The following is a 21,026-nucleotide window of genomic DNA, read 5'->3' as shown; positions in this document are numbered from 1 at the left end:
GTTGGATCGAATGATGATAATTGATGAGCTAACCGGACGAAAATCCAATAGTGGCATTCGAGTACTACTCAAAATATTAGCTATCTATTGTTAGGTAGGTAAATTAACCTCTAAACGAGGTAGTATAGTCTATTCAAATGCATTAGGCTATTATATTGATATTGAACTCCATTGAATGAGCCAATATCCCAGTTACATCAGTAACAACTATTTACTATCAGACCAGCCCTTACCCAGGAGGATGGAAGCGGCTGACAAAATGAAAAGGACCCTTATCGGTCTGAAAGGTCATTTGACCCAACAGATTACCAAGTGTCAAAATCTGTCACAACAGTCACCTGTTGACTACATTGAATTAGAGGACTTACTTCAAGTTGCTGAAGGCAAATTCAAGCATATTAAGCAACATATGAATCTGTACTTGACAGAACTTTACCAAACCTCAATAGGTGAAACTGAACTTGAGGACATTGTAAATGATTTAGCCCAGTACGAAGATGATGTACAGGTTAAACTTCAACCCTTTAAAAAGCAAATTGCTAAAAACAAATTAACAACAGCCTCTACTGCACATCCAGATCCTGATGTCAAATTGCCTCAGATCAATATACCCACATTCTCTGGTAACGAGAATGAGAGTTGGGGTGATTTCTGGAGTAAATTCGTGGATGCAGTAGACTCTAAAACTAACATCCCTCAAACAACCAAGTTCACTTATTTACAAGGCTTGTTACGAAATGAAGCCTTGAAGGTAATCTCCAACATAACACTGACCAGTGATGGTTACGACCTAGCTGTTCAATTGCTTAACTGCAACTACGATAACAAGGAAAGGACTATTACTATCTTAGTCCAAAAATTGCTGGATTTACCATCTGCTAATAATTCTACAGATGCTCTCCAAACTTTCAGACTAGACCTAGAATCTTTACTCAAGGCCTTAAGCCTTAAAGTCCAAATTCAGACTGCTGAATGGATGACAAAAGTAGTTGTAAGGAGCAAATTACCAAGAGAAACTTTAGATAAATTGTGTACTATATACAATAAAACCTCTCTGACCATGAATGAAATTACAGAAGGTTTACATACCCTAGTCGAAAGACAAAGAGCCAACCAAGATGGGAAGAGTGTTCCAAACTTCTCTACTAACTCTCATCATAAACCCCAACGTACTGCAACTACTGTAGTAAAACCAGATTTCAATAAATCATCTCCGAAATGGAAATCTGGAAATGTAGGTACATACACAGTGAACCCTATAAACCCTGTAGTGAGCACCACTCCTACAGTGAAGAAGTGTTTGTTCTGCAATAATGAACATCTTACTTATAAGTGTAGTACTTATCCAGACCATACCACCCGAATTCATCGTTTGCAAGAATTACACAGATGCACAAGGTGCACGGGTCCTCATGACCCCAATAGCTGTACTGTTTCCTTACGTATATGCAACAAGTGCCACAAGGGTAGACACCATTATTCCTTGTGTGGTAGTGATCAATCAAGATCAACCAATCCTCATAAGAAAATTGTAAAATTTACTTCTGTACAGTATTGCAAGGTGCATCAAGACATAAGTGTACTTACAACAGAGTCGAATAACACAACTACGTTACCAACAGCTCAATTAAAATGAATTAATAAGGGATCTAAAATTTCCACTCGTGGTCTCTTTGACCAAGGTTCACAGAAAACCTTTATTTCTCAACAGCTAGTTGATCAGTTGAAACTGAAGCCTATTGCTCGAGTGAATTTGAATATATCTGGATTCCTAACCAGTAGTGGACCTAGTGACTACCAGGTTGTTAAAGTCTTGGTACGTTAGGAGGCTGCACCAGCCCAATTCAAGCCATAGTCGTTGATAAGATCTCCACAGATTTACATGTTACAGGTCTTGCTCAAACAGTAAAATTTCTTAAACGCAGCAGTATTAGGCTAGCGGATCATAAAATAAATACAGGTGTAACGAGGTGTAAACTTGTTACTGTCAGCTGGGGGTAAACTACTCACAGGACCGGTGTTGATCCAACAACATTCCAAATCTACTAGTAATCAACCAACTAATTCAATAATGGCGTGACTAGACCTAGAGCAGTCACCACTACATGACAGAGACGAAACTGAAGATGATGAGTCCAGTCCCCCTGTTCACAAATTATGGGATTTGGACACCTTAGGCATAGTCCCTGATCAACCCAGTCCAGATGACACATGGATGTAGCAACAATATCTTGATACTGTGATTTTCCAAGATAATCAATATTGGGTGAGACTCCCGTGGAAGCTGAACCACCCACAGCTGATGGGTGGCTGATTTCAAGTTCATGTCGACTAAGACCTTTTGTTCGATGGTACCCATGTAGAAGTTCGCGAACAGGACACCTAGGGGAGAACCCATGGCGACCCCATCTACTTGCTTATACATGTTCCCATCCGGGCTCAAGAAGGGTGCCTCTTTAGTTCCAAGCTTGTACTAACAGTATGGTGCTTCTGTAGTTGCCTCAGAAGCTACAGAAGCACCATACTGTCCCCCGAGCTCAAAGCGGCAGCTAAGAGCCTTCGTGAGAACAAGGAGATTGTTGTCAGGAGACGCGACAAGTCGCCAATATACGTCATTCTTAAAAAAGACGAATATCTGGCGAAAATGAACCTCATACTCTCTGACCAAACTAAATTCCAAAGGGTAACGAAGGACACTACAGCCGAACTGAAAGCAAAGGTCAACAAATTGATCGAAACTGTGAACGCCAAGAAATCTGGACTCCACCTGCCAAAGATTATTGGGGAATATAAACCTGGATATGCGTATGGAAATGTCAAGACACACAAGCCTGGAAACCCACTTCGGCCAATCATCAGCCAGATACCCACACCCACGTACAGACTGGCAAAACGACTCAAAGGCTTGCTGACTCCTTATGTCCCTTGCACCTTCAGCCTGAAATCTCCAAAGGAATTTGTTGACTTGCTGTGGGGAACACGGGCCACAGGGATAAGAGCCTCGTTGGACGTAGAATCTCTGTTTACCAACGTACCTGTGGATGAAACAATCGGGATGATAGCCGACAGAGTGTATTGTGATCCGGCCAGTACTCCTCTTGACATACCAGAAAACAGTCTAAGGAAACTACTCCAAGCTTGTACTAAAGAGGCACCCTACTTGAGCCTGGATGGACACATGTATAAGCAAGTAGATGGGGTCGCCATGGGTTCTCCCCTAGGTGTCCTGTTTGCAAACTTCTACATAGGTACCATCGATCAAAGAGTCTTAGTCGGCATGAACATGAAACCGGCCATATACTGCAGGTATGTTGACGACATTTTTACACAGGTACCTGATGTCAGACATCTGCAGGAGCTGAAGGAGGCATTTGAGCAGAATTCTGTGTTGCGTTTCACTTACGAGATGGAGAAGGGTGGGAAGCTGCCCTTTCTAGATGTAACAGTCATGGAAAGGAGCGGAGTTTTCCACACTGCAGTCTACACTAAGGAAACAAACATAGGAATGTGCCTGAATGCCAACAGTGACTGCCCGGACAGGTACAAGAGGAGTGTTGTTAACGCTTATGTCGACCGTGCCCTCAGCCACAGCTCAGAATGGAAGCAAGTCGACGAAGAACTCTGTAGGGTAAGGCAGGTCCTAGTCAACAACGGCTTCTCCAATGGTTTCGTGGAAGACATCATAAGAAGGAAAGTGAAATGCCATGCAACCTCTGAAGAGACAACTAACACAACACCTATACCCCATATTAGACTATTTTACAGGAACATCTTTTCCACAGCCCATAAAACGGAGGAAAGGGTCCTGAAAGATATTGTCAGTAGAAACGTTATCCCTACAGACAAAAATCAGAAGATACAACTGACAATTTACTATAAAACCAAAAAAACGGCCAGCCTACTCATGAGAAACTCTCCAGACACAAAGCAGAACGTTTTAAAAGAGACCAACGTCGTCTATGCCTTCAAATGCCCTCCTGGGGATTGTAAGCCTCAAAAAACTCAGAATATAGGCAAGACAACAACATCTCTTTCCAGGCGTTTAACGATGCATAAGCAACAGGGCTCCATTAAGGAACATATACCCTTTCCCACAACCAAACCATCACCAGAGAAATCTTAGCAAACAACACATAAATCATCGATAGATACAGCGAGAGCAGGCGGCTCGACGTCTGCGAGGCACTACACATCAAGAAGTCAACACCAGCAATCAACAGCCAATTAATGCACAACTATATTCTACCCACTTCAACACTCCGCTCTAATATAGAAGCATCAAGAAATATGGGCCAATAAAAATAGGCCTTCTGCAGTTACCTACTTTTAATACCTGTTTCATTGTTTCGTGTTCTGTCTTGTGTTAAAAGTTTATTTTCACCTCATCCAAAACTATTGTAACATGTCACTTCACCCAAATGTAGGTATAAAAACTCAAAAAGTGTTTAAGCTCTATTCAGTTAAAGTTGTGTGTTTGTGTAAACTAAAGTCTTTGAAAATGTAATAAGTTTTACGAAACACGCTCAAGTGTCGCGTCAGACTAGAAATAAATATGAATTTTGGAGAATTGATCTTTGAATTACCATCAACAGTGAAAAGAAACGTAAGAAAGATCGAGAAAATTCGTGTTAGAATTATTAATCTTACTTTTTCGGTCATATTTAATAATATATATATATATATATATATATATATATATATATATATAGCCAGAACGCACTTCTCAGCCTACTATGCAAGGCCCGATTTGCCTAATAAGCCAAGTTTTCATGAATTAATTGTTTTTCGACTACCTAACCTATCTAACCTAACGTAACCTAACTTTTTCGGCTACCTAACCTAACCTAACCTAACCTATAAAGTTAGGTTAGGTAGGGTTGGTTAGGTTCGGTCATATATCTCCGTTAATTTTAACTCCAATAAAAAAAAAATTGACCTCATACATAATGAAATTGGTAGCTTTATCATTTCATAAGAAAAAAATTAGAGAAAATATATTAATTCAGGAAAATTTGGCTTATGAGGCAAATCAGGCCTTCCATAGTAGGCCAAGAAGTGCGTTCTGGCTACTAGGTACGACATATATATATATATATATATATATATATATATATATATATATATATATATATATATATATATATATATATATATATATATATATATATATATATATATATATATATATATATATATATATTGTGACGGTAACGCGTTGGTGTTCGGCTGTTTAAGGCTAGGGGTATGGCCTCGTCACATAGTTATAAAAAAAATAGAAAAAACTGGAACTTCGTCTGTGGTAAGGTAAGGAGAAGACACACAAAACACAAGTAAACTTTAACAATGAAATTTTAATTACGTTAAATAAATCAAAACATGAAAAAATGGACAAACAAATTTGTATAATAAAATCAATCAATCAAAATAATAAGAATAATTAAATGACACAATGAAAAGTTACGTTAAGATAAAATAACAAGAAGTGCAACACAAAATAAAGGGAAGGTGCTGGAATATTGGCTTTAAGCTACCACCTCTCTCAGTACACGCTAACGTCTAGCAGGGAGGAGTGGTAACCACGAAAGCACTGAACATTCTGAGGTCTGAGGTCGTGGTGACCCCAGACATCAAGTAGTATGGGGGGGGCGAGTGCAGGTGCAGCCAGACCGGCGACCAATCAGCGGAGCCGGTAGCGATCAACAGGTAGTTTGGCGGTTTGAGTCTGAACAGGTGTCTCTGGCTGCAACGTTTTGCGCTCTGGCAAACCTTGCTGGTGTTGTTGTCGTTGTTGGACATTTCTTCCATAGTAGTTTTATATAATTTCAACGACGTAATTGTGGAGGAAGAGCAGGCTCAATCTCTTGAAGGAGATTATCGTCACAACTCTCCCCCGAAGCCTGCGGTTCTGGAAGAAGTACGTCGTTATGTGGTGGAGTAATGGATGGAGTCGCTTCTACTTCATAAACTCTGGAGAGGGCATCGGCTATGGTGTTGTCAGAACCCTTGATATAGCGAATCTCCAGGTTGAAGTCTTGTAAATACAGAGCCCATCGTAGAAGACGCTGGTTGGTGAATTGGGCTTGATGTAGGAAGCGGAGAGGGTTGTGGTCTGAGAAGATGGTGGTAGACCTGGCGCCTTGTAGGTACGGAGCGAAGTGTTGGAGGTTCAGGACGATGGATAGTAGCTCCTTTTCAATAGTGCTGTAGTTCCTCTGGTGTGGTTTCAGTTTGTAGCTGTAGTAGCTGACAGGTAGAACCTCCTCGCCTCGTTGTTGCATCAGGACACCACCAACGCCGGTACCACTGGCGTCGACATGAAGGACGAAAGGCTTGGTGATATCTGGAGAGGCGAGAATGGGGTTAGAACAGAGGAGGAATTTGAGTTGTTCGAAAGCAACGGTTTGCTGTATGGTCCAATTATACCGTTGCTTGGGACTGGTTAATAGAATTAGAGGTGTGGCGACTGTACTGAAATTCCTCACAAACCTATGGTAGTAAGAGGCAAGACCAAGGAAGCGCAGGAGCTGCTTCCTGGTGGTAGGCTGTGGATACTGTTGGATGGCTTGAGTGTGTGAGTCTAACGGAGCTATGCTGCCACTCCCAATAACATGACCCAGATAACGCACTTTACCTTTCGCGAAAGTGGACTTGCCCAGGTTGATGGTGAGGCCGGCTGTCAGGAGCTTGGAGAACAGACGTCGCAGCTGGAGCAGATGTTCACTCCAGGAGTTGGAGGCTACGACGATATCGTCCAGGTAGGCGTATGTGTTATCCAAGCCCTGGATGACACGGTTGACAGCTCTTTGAAAGGTGGCCGGGGCATTACATAGTCCGAAAGGAAGGCGTTCATATCTGAAAAGTCCAAAAGGAGTGATGAAGGCAGATATCTCTTTAGCGCGCTCCGTTAGACACACTTGATAGTACCCCTTAAGCAAGTCCACTTGGGACAAGTACTGGGCACTACCAATGGCATCAAGGATGTCATCTATCCTTGGCAAGGGGTAAGCATCCTTGACAGTGACAGAGTTCAGTTTACGATAGTCAGTGCATAACCGCACCTTACCTTGGGGTTTGGGCACCAAGATACAAGGTGAGGCCCAGGGGGACTCACAAGGTGTAGCCAGTCCATGATCCAAGAGGTATTGCACCTCAGCACGCATGACTTCCTTCTTGCTCGGGCTGATTCGGTAGAAGGGTTGACGAATCGGCCGGGTGTCGGGGAGCAGTTGGATGTCGTGCTGGGTAACATTACACTCTTGGGGATCATCTCGGAACAACTCTTGATGTTCTCTGAAGATCTTGACGAGAGGTGCACTATGATTATCCTGAAAGTATTTGGGAAGATCATTAAGGATTTCGGAATTAGAAAGCGCTGACTCCTTGTCAGTGCTTTCGGGAGGAGAAGCCGGGAAGGTCTCACTGTGGATGTAGGGTTCTGTGAAAGTAGAATAGTTAGTCAGGACAGTGGGAGGAGTACCATTATATTGCTTCAGGAGGTTGACGTGGCACAGCTGGGTCTTACGCCGCCTATCTGGAGTCTCTATTACATAGTTGTTATTATTCCTGCACTCTTTGACGCAGTAGGGTCCTGAAAACCTGTTTTGTAATGGTGAACCTGGGATAGGGAAATAGGCAAGGACGAAGTCTCCCGGCTTGAATTTTCTTACTTTGCTGGTCTGGTCGTAATGAGTCTTCATTCTCACCTGGGCTTTCAATAGATTATCATGGGCAAAGCGGTGGACTCTCTCTAGAATGTGTTGAAGGTTTTGAAGAAACTGGGGCACATTCTGATGCTCACTGAAGGTGGCATCTCTGAGAGAGTCTTTGAAAGCCTTAAGGGGAGTATGGCACTTACGGCTGTAGAGCATCTCATAAGGAGATACTCCTAGGGACTCATTGGGGAGACTTCTGAAAATACACATTATAAGGTCAATCTGCTTATCCCAATCCTTCGAGGTTTCACTACAAAACTTTTTCAAGAGTGCTTTGATGGTCTGATGACTACGTTCAAGAGAACCCTGTGAAGCAGGATGATAGGGGCTGGACAATACCTGTTTGATGTTGAACTCCTCCAGTGTCCTTTTGAAGAGATCACTGGTGAAGTTGGTACCACAGTCACTTTGAATCTCCCTGGGAAATCCGTATTGAGTGAAGATCTTCAATAGATGTTTTATAACCGTAGCAGCTGTGATGTTCTTCACTGGAACTGCTATGGGAAATCTGGTGGTAGGACACAGGATGGTTAGGATGTAGGCGTTACCTGAACTGGTCCGAGGTAAAGGACCAACACAGTCTATTATGAGTCTGTGGAAAGGTTCCGCAGGCACCTGTATGGGAATCAGTGGTGCTCTGGGAATGGAGACGTTCGGTTTACCTGCCATCTGACATGTATGACACTGTTTTACGTACTGTTTGACGTTATTTACCATACCTGGCCAGTAGTAGTCTTGACGAATCCCATGGTAAGTCTTGTTGAAGCCGTAGTGGGAGAATGCTCCGTGGGCCAGGTGTAGAATAGTGGGCCGCAGGCTGGTGGGAATCACAAGTTGTTCGATGTTGGCCCAATCGTCCTCCTCCTTCAGTTTACTGGGTCTATATCTGCGGTAGAGCAAGTCGTTCTCTAGGAAGAACCCAGGAATACTGTCGGGTTGAGTCTCAGCCTGGAAAAACAATGGTGTTAAAGTAAGATCTTCCCTCTGCAACTTACGGAACTCCAACTTGGTCAGATGCGGGGGTAGTTTCTGAGGGTCTTGAGGGACAGCGGTAGCAGTAGAGTCAGCTGGCTGTGGACGTGCGGCTTGTGCACGGGTGGTCACGAGAACCGGAGGAGAAACTTCATCACTCTCTTGAACCTCTGCTGGAACATACTCTAGAATAGGGTTTATTGGCACAGAGTTACACACCTGGGGTTTGTCCATGACGATCAGGTTGGTCGGTTGCAGGTCTTCTGCCAAGTCGTTGCCTAGGAGAAGTTGCACTCCAGGCATGGGAAAAGGCTTTTCCCTGACGGCGACTTGGACTTCCCCGTTCACGTAGGGACAATCCAGGTGGACTCTGGCGAGAGGGTATGGAGTGGTAGCAGTGAGGTCAGTGATGAAGACAGTTTCTCCGGTGTAGACGATGTTGGGCACAGCCGACTTCAAGATGATCGATTGTAGAGCCGCTGTGTCCCTCAAGATCTTCAATTTGAAACGTCCCTCCGGATTTGAACCGTTGGCAGAGACAGTTCCAGTATACAGGTGGTTACTGAAAAGAGAAAGATCATTAACATCAACACCAACATTCATCACAGGCTTACCGGACTTAGGAGGAGTTGGTTTGGGTCTTTGTTGGTCAGTGGTTCCCTTGTATTGAGACTTACCACACTTGTCTATGGTATGTCCATAGAGTCTACAATACTTGCAGTACAGTTGTGAACCAGCTTGATCGGGGCTCACCTTCTCGTAACTGTACCACGACTTCTTACTGGAGGATGGTTCGGGTGTCAGCCGGTGGATGAGGCTGTAAGTGTCAGCCAAACTTAGCACATTTCAGGTAGTCGGTTTCTTCTTTATCTGCTAAGTAGAGGCGGACAGGAGGTGGCACACGTCTCAAGAATTCTTCAACAAGCATCAGGTTGACGAGTTCTGTAAAAGTAGAGACATGTGCTGCTTCCAGCCATTTCATGAAATACCTCCGTTTCGTGTTAGCAAACTCGAGGAAGGTAGTGGTACTTGCCTTCAGGTGGTCACGGAATTTCCTTCTATAACTTTCAGTAGAGAGGAGGTAGGCGTCCAACACTGCTTGTTTCAGAGTGTGGTAGTCATTCTCAGACGCCAAAGTACTGAGTGTGACTGCAGCTCTACCTGTAAGATGGACTCTGAGAAGTGTGGCCCATTGGTCGACAGGCCAACTGAGTTGATTAGCAAGGGTTTCAAAGGTGGTAAAGAACACATCAACTTCTGCTTCTACAAAGGATGGCATTAACTTACTTGCATGTGATATATTAAAACTGACGGGAAGATTGGCAGTAGCTTGCTGGCGTTGAGTGAAGTGTGAAGTTTCCAAGGCGATTTCGCGTTGACGACACTCTAGAGCCAGAGTCGCTTGTTGCTTGTCATGTTCGCGTTGCATCTCCAACTCGCGTCGTTTGGTTTCAAGCTGTACTCGTTCCCGCTCCTGGAGTAGTGCAACCTCACGTTCCTGGAGGGCGAGTCCACGTTCGTGTTCTTCTCTCCTCAAAGCAGCCTCGCGTTCTTGTTCGTCTCTCTTCAAGGCAGCTTCGCGTTCTTGTTCTTCTCTCCTCAAAGCAGCTTCGCGTTCTTGTTCTTCCCTCCGTATGGCAGCTGTTCGTTCTTCAATCTTGGCCAGCTCTAGTTTGAGTTTCAGCGTTGCCAAATCAGATTTATCTGCAATATAGTAGGTTTCATGAGTTTCAGAGTCTATCTTACCTTGCTCTAAATAGTAATCCAGCAACAGGTTGTGTAGGTCATTTTTGTTGGCTTGGTAGGGAACTTCTAGTTGATACTCATGTGCAAGAGTTTGTAATTCAGTCCTCTTGGCACGACTTAAAGTCCCTATTTCACCTGCTGGATTTGTACGGAAAGCTTGGAGACGAAACATGGTGAAATTAGCAAATAAAGGTACACGAATATTCAATAGTGAATGTCAGAAACAGGACAACGTGGCAACTGGTACCTATCCTGTGAGATCTTTAACAATTAAAGTTAAGTAAAAGATATTAAATGATTAAATTAAATCAAGGGCGCAGGAAATCTTGTACCCGGTACTCATGTAAGAGGATAAGGGCAAGAAAATCCTACTAACAAATGAAACAGAGTTTCGAAAACAAATGAAACAGTTAAATGCTTCAAAAGTAAAATTGGTAGTCCAAGAATGTTGGCATACCTTGCCAAGTCTCTATAGGACATAAAGCAAGTTTTTCCTACTGAATTTAATATGATACTTACAGAATTAGCGAATTTTTGTGCTCTGAAAAAATAAGCTAATTCCCTACCGTTGTATGTATCATCATCTCTGACTGACGTGTAGGGGTGCGAGGTGTCAACTGGTGACGAGAACTGCTGCTGAGGTCCCAATTCAGCAACTAAAGTTCGAGCTAGAGGAACTATGGCCCTCTTTGTCCTCCTACAGTCAGATTGCAGAAGATTGGGTACTCTTGACCCGGGGCAGACCACAGTACCAGGGTACCAATATGATGATCTGTCAAAATGAGAAATATTCAAGGGACATAGATGGTAAACACGAGTAATAACAAGGAGGGAGAGATAACCAATTAAGAGTATGACTGAGGCCTACAGTCACCACGTAATCCAAAGTTGTCTCACCTTCACTATATGTTACTCTCGTAATGCACAATACACCGCACCTTATAAAAAAAGAAATTGAATATGAAAAATAGTAAAGCTACGTTAACAAAGTTAAATACGCTTACTATAAATTACCTTTGGCACCAGTACCTGAGTGAAGCTCCTAGGACAGGCCCCCATATAACTTGTGACGGTAACGCGTTGGTGTTCGGCTGTTTAAGGCTAGGGGTATGGCCTCGTCACATAGTTATAAAAAAAAATAGAAAAAACTGGAACTTCGTCTGTGGTAAGGTAAGGAGAAGACACACAAAACACAAGTAAACTTTAACAATGAAATTTTAATTACGTTAAATAAATCAAAACATGAAAAAATGGACAAACAAATTTGTATAATAAAATCAATCAATCAAAATAATAAGAATAATTAAATGACACAATGAAAAGTTACGTTAAGATAAAATAACAAGAAGTGCAACACAAAATAAAGGGAAGGTGCTGGAATATTGGCTTTAAGCTACCACCTCTCTCAGTACACGCTAACGTCTAGCAGGGAGGAGTGGTAACCACGAAAGCACTGAATATTCTGAGGTCTGAGGTCGTGGCAACCCCAGACATCAAGTAGTATGGGGGGGGGCGAGTGCAGGTGCAGCTAGATCGGCGACCAATCAGCGGAGCCGGTAGCGATCAACAGGTAGTTTGGCGGTTTGAGTCTGAACAGGTGTCTCTGGCTGCAACGTTTTTCGCTCTGGCAAACCTTGCTGGTGTTGTTGTCGTTGTTGGACATTTCTTCCATAGTAGTTTTATATAATTTCAACGACGTAATTGTGGAGGAAGAGCAGGCTCAATCTCTTGAAGGAGATTATCGTCACAATATATATATATATATATATATATATATATATATATATATATATATATATATATATATATATATATATATATATATATATATATATATATATATATATATATGTCGTACCTAGTAGCCAGAACGCACTTCTCTGCCTACTATGCAAGGCCCGATTTGCCTAATAAGCCAAGTTTTCCTGAAATAATATATTTTCTCTAATTTTTTTCTTATGAAATGATAAAGCTACCCATTTCATAATGTATGAGGTCAATTTTTTTTTATTGGAGTTAAAATTAACGTAGATATATGACCGAACCTAACCAACCCTACCTAACCTAACCTAACCTATCTTTATAGGTTAGGTTAGGTTAGGTAGCCGAAAAAGTTAGGTTAGGTTAGGTTAGGTAGGTTAGGTAGTCGAAAAAACATTAATTCATGAAAACTTGGCTTATTAGGCAAATCGGGCCTTGCATAGTAGGCTGAGAAGTGCGTTCTGGCTACTAGGAACGACATATATATATATATATATATATATATATATATATATATATATATATATATATATATATATATATATATATATATAAATATATATATATATATATATATATATATATATATATATATATATATATATATATATATATATATATAAATATATATATATATATATATATATATATATATATATATATATATATATATATATATATATATATATATAACTGAAAACTCACACCCCAGAAGTGACTCGAACCCATACTCCCACAACTGGTATGTACAGGGACGCCTTAATCCGCTTGACCATCACGACCGGACATAAGGAAGTGATAGCCGAGGCTATTTGAACCACTTCCCCGCCGGCACTCGGATGGTAATCTTGGGCATAGCATTTTATCAAATCACCTCATTCTTTGGGGCACACGTGAGGAACACAAATGCAAACAAGCCTGAATGGTCCCCAGGACTATATACAACTGAAAACTCACACCCAAGAAGTGACTCGAAGTGACTCCTCACGTGTGCCCCAAAGAATGAGGTGATTTGATAAAATGCTATGCCCAAGATTACCATCCGAGTGCCGGCGGGGAAGTGGTTCATATAGCCTCGGCTATCACTTCCTTATGTCCGGTCGTGATGGTCAAGCGGATTAAGGCGTCCCTGTACATACCAGTTGTGGGAGTATGGGTTCGAGTCACTTCTGGGGTGTGAGTTTTCAGTTGTATATAGTCCTGGGGACCATTCAGGCTTGTTTGCATTTGTGTTCCTCACGTGTGCCCCAAAGAATGAGGTGATTTGATAAAATGCTATGCCCAAGATTACCATCCGAGTGCCGGCGGGGAAGTGGTTCATATAGCCTCGGCTATCACTTCCTTATGTCCGGTCGTGATGGTCAAGCGGATTAAGGCGTCCCTGTACATACCAGTTGTGGGAGTATGGGTTCGAGTCACTTCTGGGGTGTGAGTTTTCAGTTGTATATAGTCCTGGGGACCATTCAGGCTTGTTTGCATTTGTGTTCCTCACGTGTGCCCCAAAGAATGAGGTGATTTGATAAAATGCTATGCCCAAGATTACCATCCGAGTGCCGGCGGGGAAGTGGTTCATATAGCCTCGGCTATCACTTCCTTATGTCCGGTCGTGATGGTCAAGCGGATTAAGGCGTCCCTGTACATACCAGTTGTGGGAGTATGGGTTCGAGTCACTTCTGGGGTGTGAGTTTTCAGTTGTATATAGTCCTGGGGACCATTCAGGCTTGTTTGCATATATATATATATATATATATATATATATATATATATATATATATATAAATATATATATAAATATATATATATATATATATATATATATATATATATATATATATATATATTTAATATTAGTATATTTTGGTAGCAGTCTTTCCTGTAGACATATATTATTAAATATGACCGAAAAAGTAAGATTAATAATTCTAACACGAATTTTTTCAATCTTTCGTACATTACGCTTCACTGTTGGAGGTAAATCAAAAATCAATTCTCCAAAATTCATTTTTATTTCTAGTCTGACGCGACACGGGCGCGTTTCGTAAAACTTATTACATTTTCAAAGACTTTAGTTCACAAATACACAACTGATTAGAACTTACGTATCTCCGATTTTATATCTACATTTGAGTGAGGTGGGAGGGGTGATGTGGCATTAACACAAGACAGAACATGAGGGGATATTAATAGGGTATTAAAAGTATCAACACAAGACAGAACACAAACAATGGGTATTGAATAGAAGTGTTTGTAGAAAGCCTATTGGTCCATATTTCTTGATGCTTCTATATTGGAGCGGAGTCTTGAGGTGGGTAGAATATAGTTGTGCAATAATTGGCTGTTGATTGCTGGTGTTGACTTCTTGATGTGTAGTGCCTCGCAAACGTCAAGCCGCCTGCTATCGCTGTATCTATCGATGATTTCTGTGCTGTTTACTAGGATTTCTCTGGCGATGGTTTGGTTGTGGGAAGAGATTATATGTTCCTTAATGGAGCCCTGTTGCTTATGCATCGTTAAACGCCTAGAAAGAGATGTTGTTGTCTTGCCTATATACTGGGTTTTTTGGAGCTTACAGTCCCCAAGTGGGCATTTGAAGGCATAGACGACGTTAGTCTCTTTTAAAGCGTTCTGTTTTGTGTCTGGAGAGTTTCTCATGAGAAGGCTGGCCGTTTTTCTGGTTTTATAGTAAATCGTCAGTTGTATCCTCTGATTTTTGTCTGTAGGGATAACGTTTCTATTAACAACATCTTTCATGACCCTTTCCTCCGTTTTATGAGCTGTGGAAAAGAAGTTCCTGTAAAATAGTCTAATAGGGGGTATAGGTGTTGTGTTAGTTGTCTCTTCAGAGGTTGCATGGCTTTTCACTTTCCTTCTTATGATGTCTTCGATGAAACCATTGGAGAAGCCGGTATTGACTAGGACCTGCCTTACCCTACAGAGTTCTTCGTCGACTTGCTTCCATTCTGAGCTGTGGCTGAGAGCACGGTCGACATATGCGTTAACAACACTCCTCTTGTACCTGTCAGGGCAGTCGCTGTTGGCATTAAGGCACATTCCTATGTTTGTTTCCTTAGTGTAGACTGCAGTGTGGAAACCTCCGCCCTTTTCCATGACTGTTACATCTAGAAAGGGCAGCTTCCCATCCTTTTCCATCTCGTAAGTGAAACGCAGCACGGAACTCTGCTCAAATGCCTCCTTCAGCTCCTGCAGATGTCTGACATCAGGTACCTGTGTAAAAATGTCGTCGTAAAAATGTAAAAAAACGAGGGATTTTTAGCTGTCCACCGTTTAGGGATGTTAACTTACGGAGTGTCTTTGTTTCTACAAGAGTTTTATGTTGTTGTTTCAGGTTAAATAGTTCACTGTTGATGGTTTGCTTGAGTTGGATAGGGATGTCGTACTGGGTCCATTTGTTGAAATGGACAATCACTTATGAATATGCGGTCATATTCAATGAAACATGTTTGAAAGAAAACCTGCTGCCAGTATACACCAATATAAACCCACATGACCCAGCAGTCCGCAATACAGAGTTTACCTATAGGTATAGGCAAGAGCTCATTCGGCATCAACTAAACAAGAAGAAGGAAGCCCTCCAAACCTTTATAGAGCAGGCGGAGCATCTGTTAAACAAATGGACCCAGTACGACATCCCTATCCAACTCAAGCAAACCATCAACAGTGAACTATTAAACCTGAAACAACAACATAAAACTCTTGTAGAAACAAAGACACTCCGTAAGTTAACATCCCTAAACGGTGGACAGCTAAAAATCCCTCGTCCTAAAGATGGCTACTTTAACCTGACTTCTTATGATCTTACCCAGGACCAACGAGACCTCTTAAATCTTGGTCTAAATTGTCAATTCTTATCTAAACCAAAGATGCATCAAAAACGCCTGGAAATCGAAATGCTTCTGGACGATATCCATAAGCTAGAAGACAACAAAAAAGTCATCACCACTGACACACTTCAAGCTGAACTACTTGCAGAAGCAGGGCAAAACGAGGAACATATTCATCTACAATCTTAACCCCACGACTCAAAGAAGCAGCGAAACAACTAAAAAATCTGAAAGACGTAACAATAAGAAAAGCCGACAAAACAGCAGCATATGTATTGATTCCTACCCATGAATACATGAACAAAATTAGCGACATCCTAAGTGACGACTCCAAATTTCAACGAATCACGAGGAACCCCGTAGAAGACCTTAAGCGGAAAGTAAACAAAACAATTACAGCAATCAACGCAAAGAAAGGTATGTGCATTTCAATAAACTTCAAGGCGACTATGGCTTAGGATATGCCTACGGCAATGTTAAGACGCATAAACCAGGTAACCCACTACGCCCTATAATCAGCCAAATACCAACCCCAACTTATCACCTGGCAAAGAAACTCAATGAACTCCTAACTCCATACACTCCAAGTAAGTTTAGTCTACAATCATCAGCAGATTTCCTAGAATTGATCAAATCTACCCAGCCCGATGGAATCATCGCTTCCCTGGACGTTGAATCCCTTTTTACCAAGGTCCCAGTCGACACAACCATAGGAATGATACTGGACAGAGTATACAGAGACGAGAGCACCCCCAAATTAGACATACCTGAGCCACACTTGAAAAGTCTTCTCGAAGCATGTACAAAGGAAGCCCCTTTCATCAGTCCACAAGGAGACATGTATTTACAAATAGACGGAGTAGCAATGGGCTCCCCTTTAGGAGTTTTATTTGCTAATTTTTATATGGGAACCATCGAAGATAGGGTCTTCAGTAGCAGACAAAAACCAACTGTATACTGCCGTTATGTAGATGACATATTCGTAATAGTAAAAGACTCAAATGAACTAATTGACCTAAAAAGACACCTAGAGAGAGAGTCAGTACTCCGATTTACACATGAAAATAGTGAAAATAACAGTCTGCCATTCTTGGATGTACTAATAACAAAAACAGGAACCTCTTTAAGCACCAACGTATATACCAAGCCCACCAACATAGGATTATGCCTGAACGGTAGAAGTGAGTGCCCCCAAAGATACAAAGCCAGTGTTCTCAATGCTTATATTCGTCGAGCGCTTACCCACTGCTCTGAATGGAGCAACGTGAGTAGAGAGTTTGAAAGAGTAACTCAGGTATTGGTGAACAACGGATATAGCAACCCGGAAATAAACGCTGCTATAAGAAGACACTTGGACCTTTGGTATAATTCAGAACCTAGAACAGAAACCACAACACCCCCAATAAAATTATATTACAAATCAACCATGCACAGTGAACATATAAAAGAGGAAAGAATAATGAAAGAAATAATCCGTAAAGGAGTAAAAAGCACTACTCCTAACCAAAACATAAACCTGATAATATTCTACAAAACCAAGAAGACTTCCGAACTCCTTATCAAAAACAGCCCGAAGCCGACGGAGAACCCTCTACAGCAGTCAAGCGTTGTATACATGTACACTTGCCCCCACGAAGGATGTAACCTTCAATGTAAGTACATAGGTATGACGTCGACCAAGCTGACGAGGCGTTTGACATGCCATCTTCAATCTGGTGCCCCTAGGAATCACATGAGACAAGCCCATGACATTACTCTAACAAGAGAAATGTTGAACAAGAATACTTGCATAATAGACAAAACCCAAGATTCAAGAAGATTACAAATTCTTGAGGCAATTCACATAAGAATAGAGCGACCTACCATGAACACCCAAATCACGGAACTATTTACTCTACCCACCATGAGAGTAAGGACAAGACAAGAACATATCGATGCCAACACAGAAGACAATGTCCAACATAACAGGCCAATTACACTGGATTAATCTTTGTGTTTAGATAGGAGATGCCTCGTATGGGCCAATAAGCCTTCTGCAGCCCCTATGTTTATCCCTTATGTATCCCCCCATGTTTTCACCTTCATTGTATTATCACCTGACCTAATGCGGGTATAAAATCAACTAGTATTGTAAGATCTGTTCACTTGAGAATGAACCATGGAGGTTCGAAACGTCGTGCAAATTATACAAATAAGTGTAATACACTCTATAGTAAATCACTTCTTTTCTTCACCTTAAAAATACGAAAATGAGTTTTGGAGAACTCCTATTTCAATTAAGCCCTGATGCTAAGAAAATAGTTAGAGGGATAGAAGCCCTAAACCAGAAAATAATAAATACAGAATATGCGGTCAGATTCAATGAAACATATATATATATATATATGTATATTGTGACGATAATCTCTTTCAAGAGAGATTGAGCCTGCTCTTCCCTTCAAAGTACGTTACAACAACAGATAATATAGAAGATATATCCAGCAAGTATCTCCAAGACGTTTTGCCCAGAGAGCAAAACGTATCCAGCACACCGGCACACCTGCTCGCCCTGCCACCGTAACCGGCAAACTGCTTGTCCATCGCCTGCCTGTCGCTGATTGGCTGGTGTCCCGTCGCACATGCCCTCCACCCTCCGCCACAAGTTGATGTCTGGGCTGCAGTGGCCCAGAGAAGGCAGAATATCCCAGTGCTCCTTGCAGTTGACATCTCTCATTGGTAGACTAAGCCTTGGCTTTCGTGTACTAAGGGAGGTGGCAGCTCGAAGCCAATATTCCAGCTCTATTATTATTATTTATTTTGCTATCACTGTAACTCACTTGTCTTAACGTAACTTTTCATTTGCCAGTGATTATTCTTATTATTTTGTTTGTTGACTTGTCTGTTATATTTTATACTTAATTTTATTCATGTCTTGTTTTTCTAACGTAATTAAAATTTCATTGTTAAATTTGTGTTTTGTGTGTCTTCCCATTACCTTACCACAGACGAAAGTTCCAGCTTTTTCTCTTTTTTTTCTTTAATGTGAGGAGGCCCTGCTCCTAGCTTTTGAAACAGCCGAACACCAACGCTTTACCGTCACATAAAGTGGGGGCCTTTCCGGGAGCTTCACTCAGGTACTGGTGCCAAGTGGTAATTTATGGTAAGCGTATTTGGCTTTGGTAACGTTGCTTTTTACTAATTTTCATATTCAATTATATTTTTATATGGTGCTGTGTGTATTGTGCATTCCGAGAGTAGCATATGGTGAAGGTGAGACAACTTTGGATTACGTGGTGACTGTAGGCCTCAGTCATACTCTTAATTGGTCATCTCTTCCTCCGTGTTATTACTCGTGTTTACCATCTTTTGTCCCTTGGATATTTCTCATATTTTCGACAGATCATCATATTGGTACCCTGGTACTGTGGTCTGCCCCCGGGTCAAGTGCACCTAATCTTCTGCAATCTGACAGTAGGAGGATAAAGAGGGCCATAGTTCCTCTAGCGCGAACTTTAGTTGCTGAATTGGGACCTCAGCAACAGTTCTCGTCACCAGTTGACACCTCGCACCCCTACACGTCAGTCAGAGATGATGATACATACATTGGTAGGCAATTAGCTTTCTTGTTCAGAGCATAAAAGTTCGCTAATTCTGTAAGTATCATATTAATTTCAGTGGGAAAACTTGCTTATGTCCTATAGAGACTCGGCAAGGTATGCCTACATCCTTGGACTACCAATTTTACTTTTGAGGCAATTAACTGTTTCATTGGTTTTAGAAACTCAGTTTCGCTTGTTTAGTAGGATTTTCTTGCCCTTATCCTCTTACATGAGTACCGGGTACAAGATTTCCTGCGACCTTGATTTAATTAATCATTTAACATCTTGTAATTAACTTTAATTGTTAAAGATTCCACAGGATAGGCACCAGTTGCCACGTTGTCATGTTTCTGACATTCACTATATGAAAACGGTATATTCGTTGTGCATTTATTTGCTAATTTCACCATGTTTCGTCTCCAAGCTTTCCGTGCAGATCCAGCAAGTGAAATAGGGACTTTAAGTCGTGCCAAGAGGACTGAATTACAAACTCTTGCACATGAGTATCAACTAGAAGTTCCCTACCAAGCCAACAAAAATGAAATACACAACCTGTTGCTGGATCACTTCTTACTTCTTTCCAAAGTAAGATCGACTCTGAAACTCACGAAACTTACTTTATTGCAGATAAAACTGATTTGGCAACGATGAAACTCAAACTAGAGCTGGCTAAGATTGAACGCGAACAGCAAAATGAAGCAGCCGCCATACGAAAGGAAGAACAAGAACATGAGATTGCATTACTCCGTGAGCGTGAACGAATACAGCTTGAAACAAAACGGCGCCAGTTGGAGATGCAACACGAACATGACAAACAACAAGCGACTCTGGCTATGGAGTGTCGTCAACGAGAATTCGTGTTGGAAACTTCACACCTCGCTCAACGCCAGCAAGCTACCGCCAATCTTCCCATCAGTTTTAATATATCACATGCAAGTAAGTTAATGCCTTCATTCGTAGAAACAGAAGTTGACGTGTTTTTCACCACCTTTGAAACCCTCGCTAATCAACTTAGTTGGCCTGCCGACCAATGGGCCACCCTTCTCAGAGTACATCTTACAGGTAGAGCTGCAGTCACACTCAGTACTTTGGCGTCTGAGAATGACTACCAGACTCTGAAACAAGCAGTGTTGGACGCCTACCTTCTCTCCACCGAAAGTTATCGAAGTAAATTCCGTGACCACCTGAAGGCAAGTACCACTACCTTTCTCGAGTTTGCTAACACCAAAAGGAGATATTTTATGAAATGGCTGGAAGCAGCACATGTCTCTACCTTTGCAGAACTCGTCAACCTCATGCTAGTTGAAGAATTCTTGAGGCGTGTGCCGCCTCCTGTCCGTCTATATTTAGCAGATAAAGAAGAAACCGACTACCTGAAGTGTGCTAAGTCGGCTGACACTTACAGCCTCATCCAC

General features: G+C 41.7%; 1 protein-coding gene across 1 annotated transcript in view; it reads left to right on the top strand.

Annotated features, from left to right (window-relative positions):
- Positions 1-259: 259 nt before the first annotated feature.
- The window catches only part of LOC138358222 (digestive cysteine proteinase 1-like), a 161,710-nt gene continuing 140,943 nt past the window's right edge, over positions 260-21,026 (top strand). Inside the window, exons 1-4 of the mRNA XM_069315806.1 lie at positions 260-508; positions 1,712-1,816; positions 19,549-19,618; positions 20,239-20,358. Coding sequence (XP_069171907.1) covers positions 260-508; positions 1,712-1,816; positions 19,549-19,618; positions 20,239-20,358 — 544 coding nt within the window. The remainder of the gene's footprint in view (positions 509-1,711; positions 1,817-19,548; positions 19,619-20,238; positions 20,359-21,026) is intronic.

Source organism: Procambarus clarkii, chromosome 7 (genome assembly GCF_040958095.1).
Source record: "Procambarus clarkii isolate CNS0578487 chromosome 7, FALCON_Pclarkii_2.0, whole genome shotgun sequence".
NCBI lineage: Eukaryota > Metazoa > Arthropoda > Malacostraca > Decapoda > Cambaridae > Procambarus > Procambarus clarkii.
Note: the sequence above shows the minus strand (reverse complement) of the source record. Positions and strands in the feature narration are given on the sequence as shown.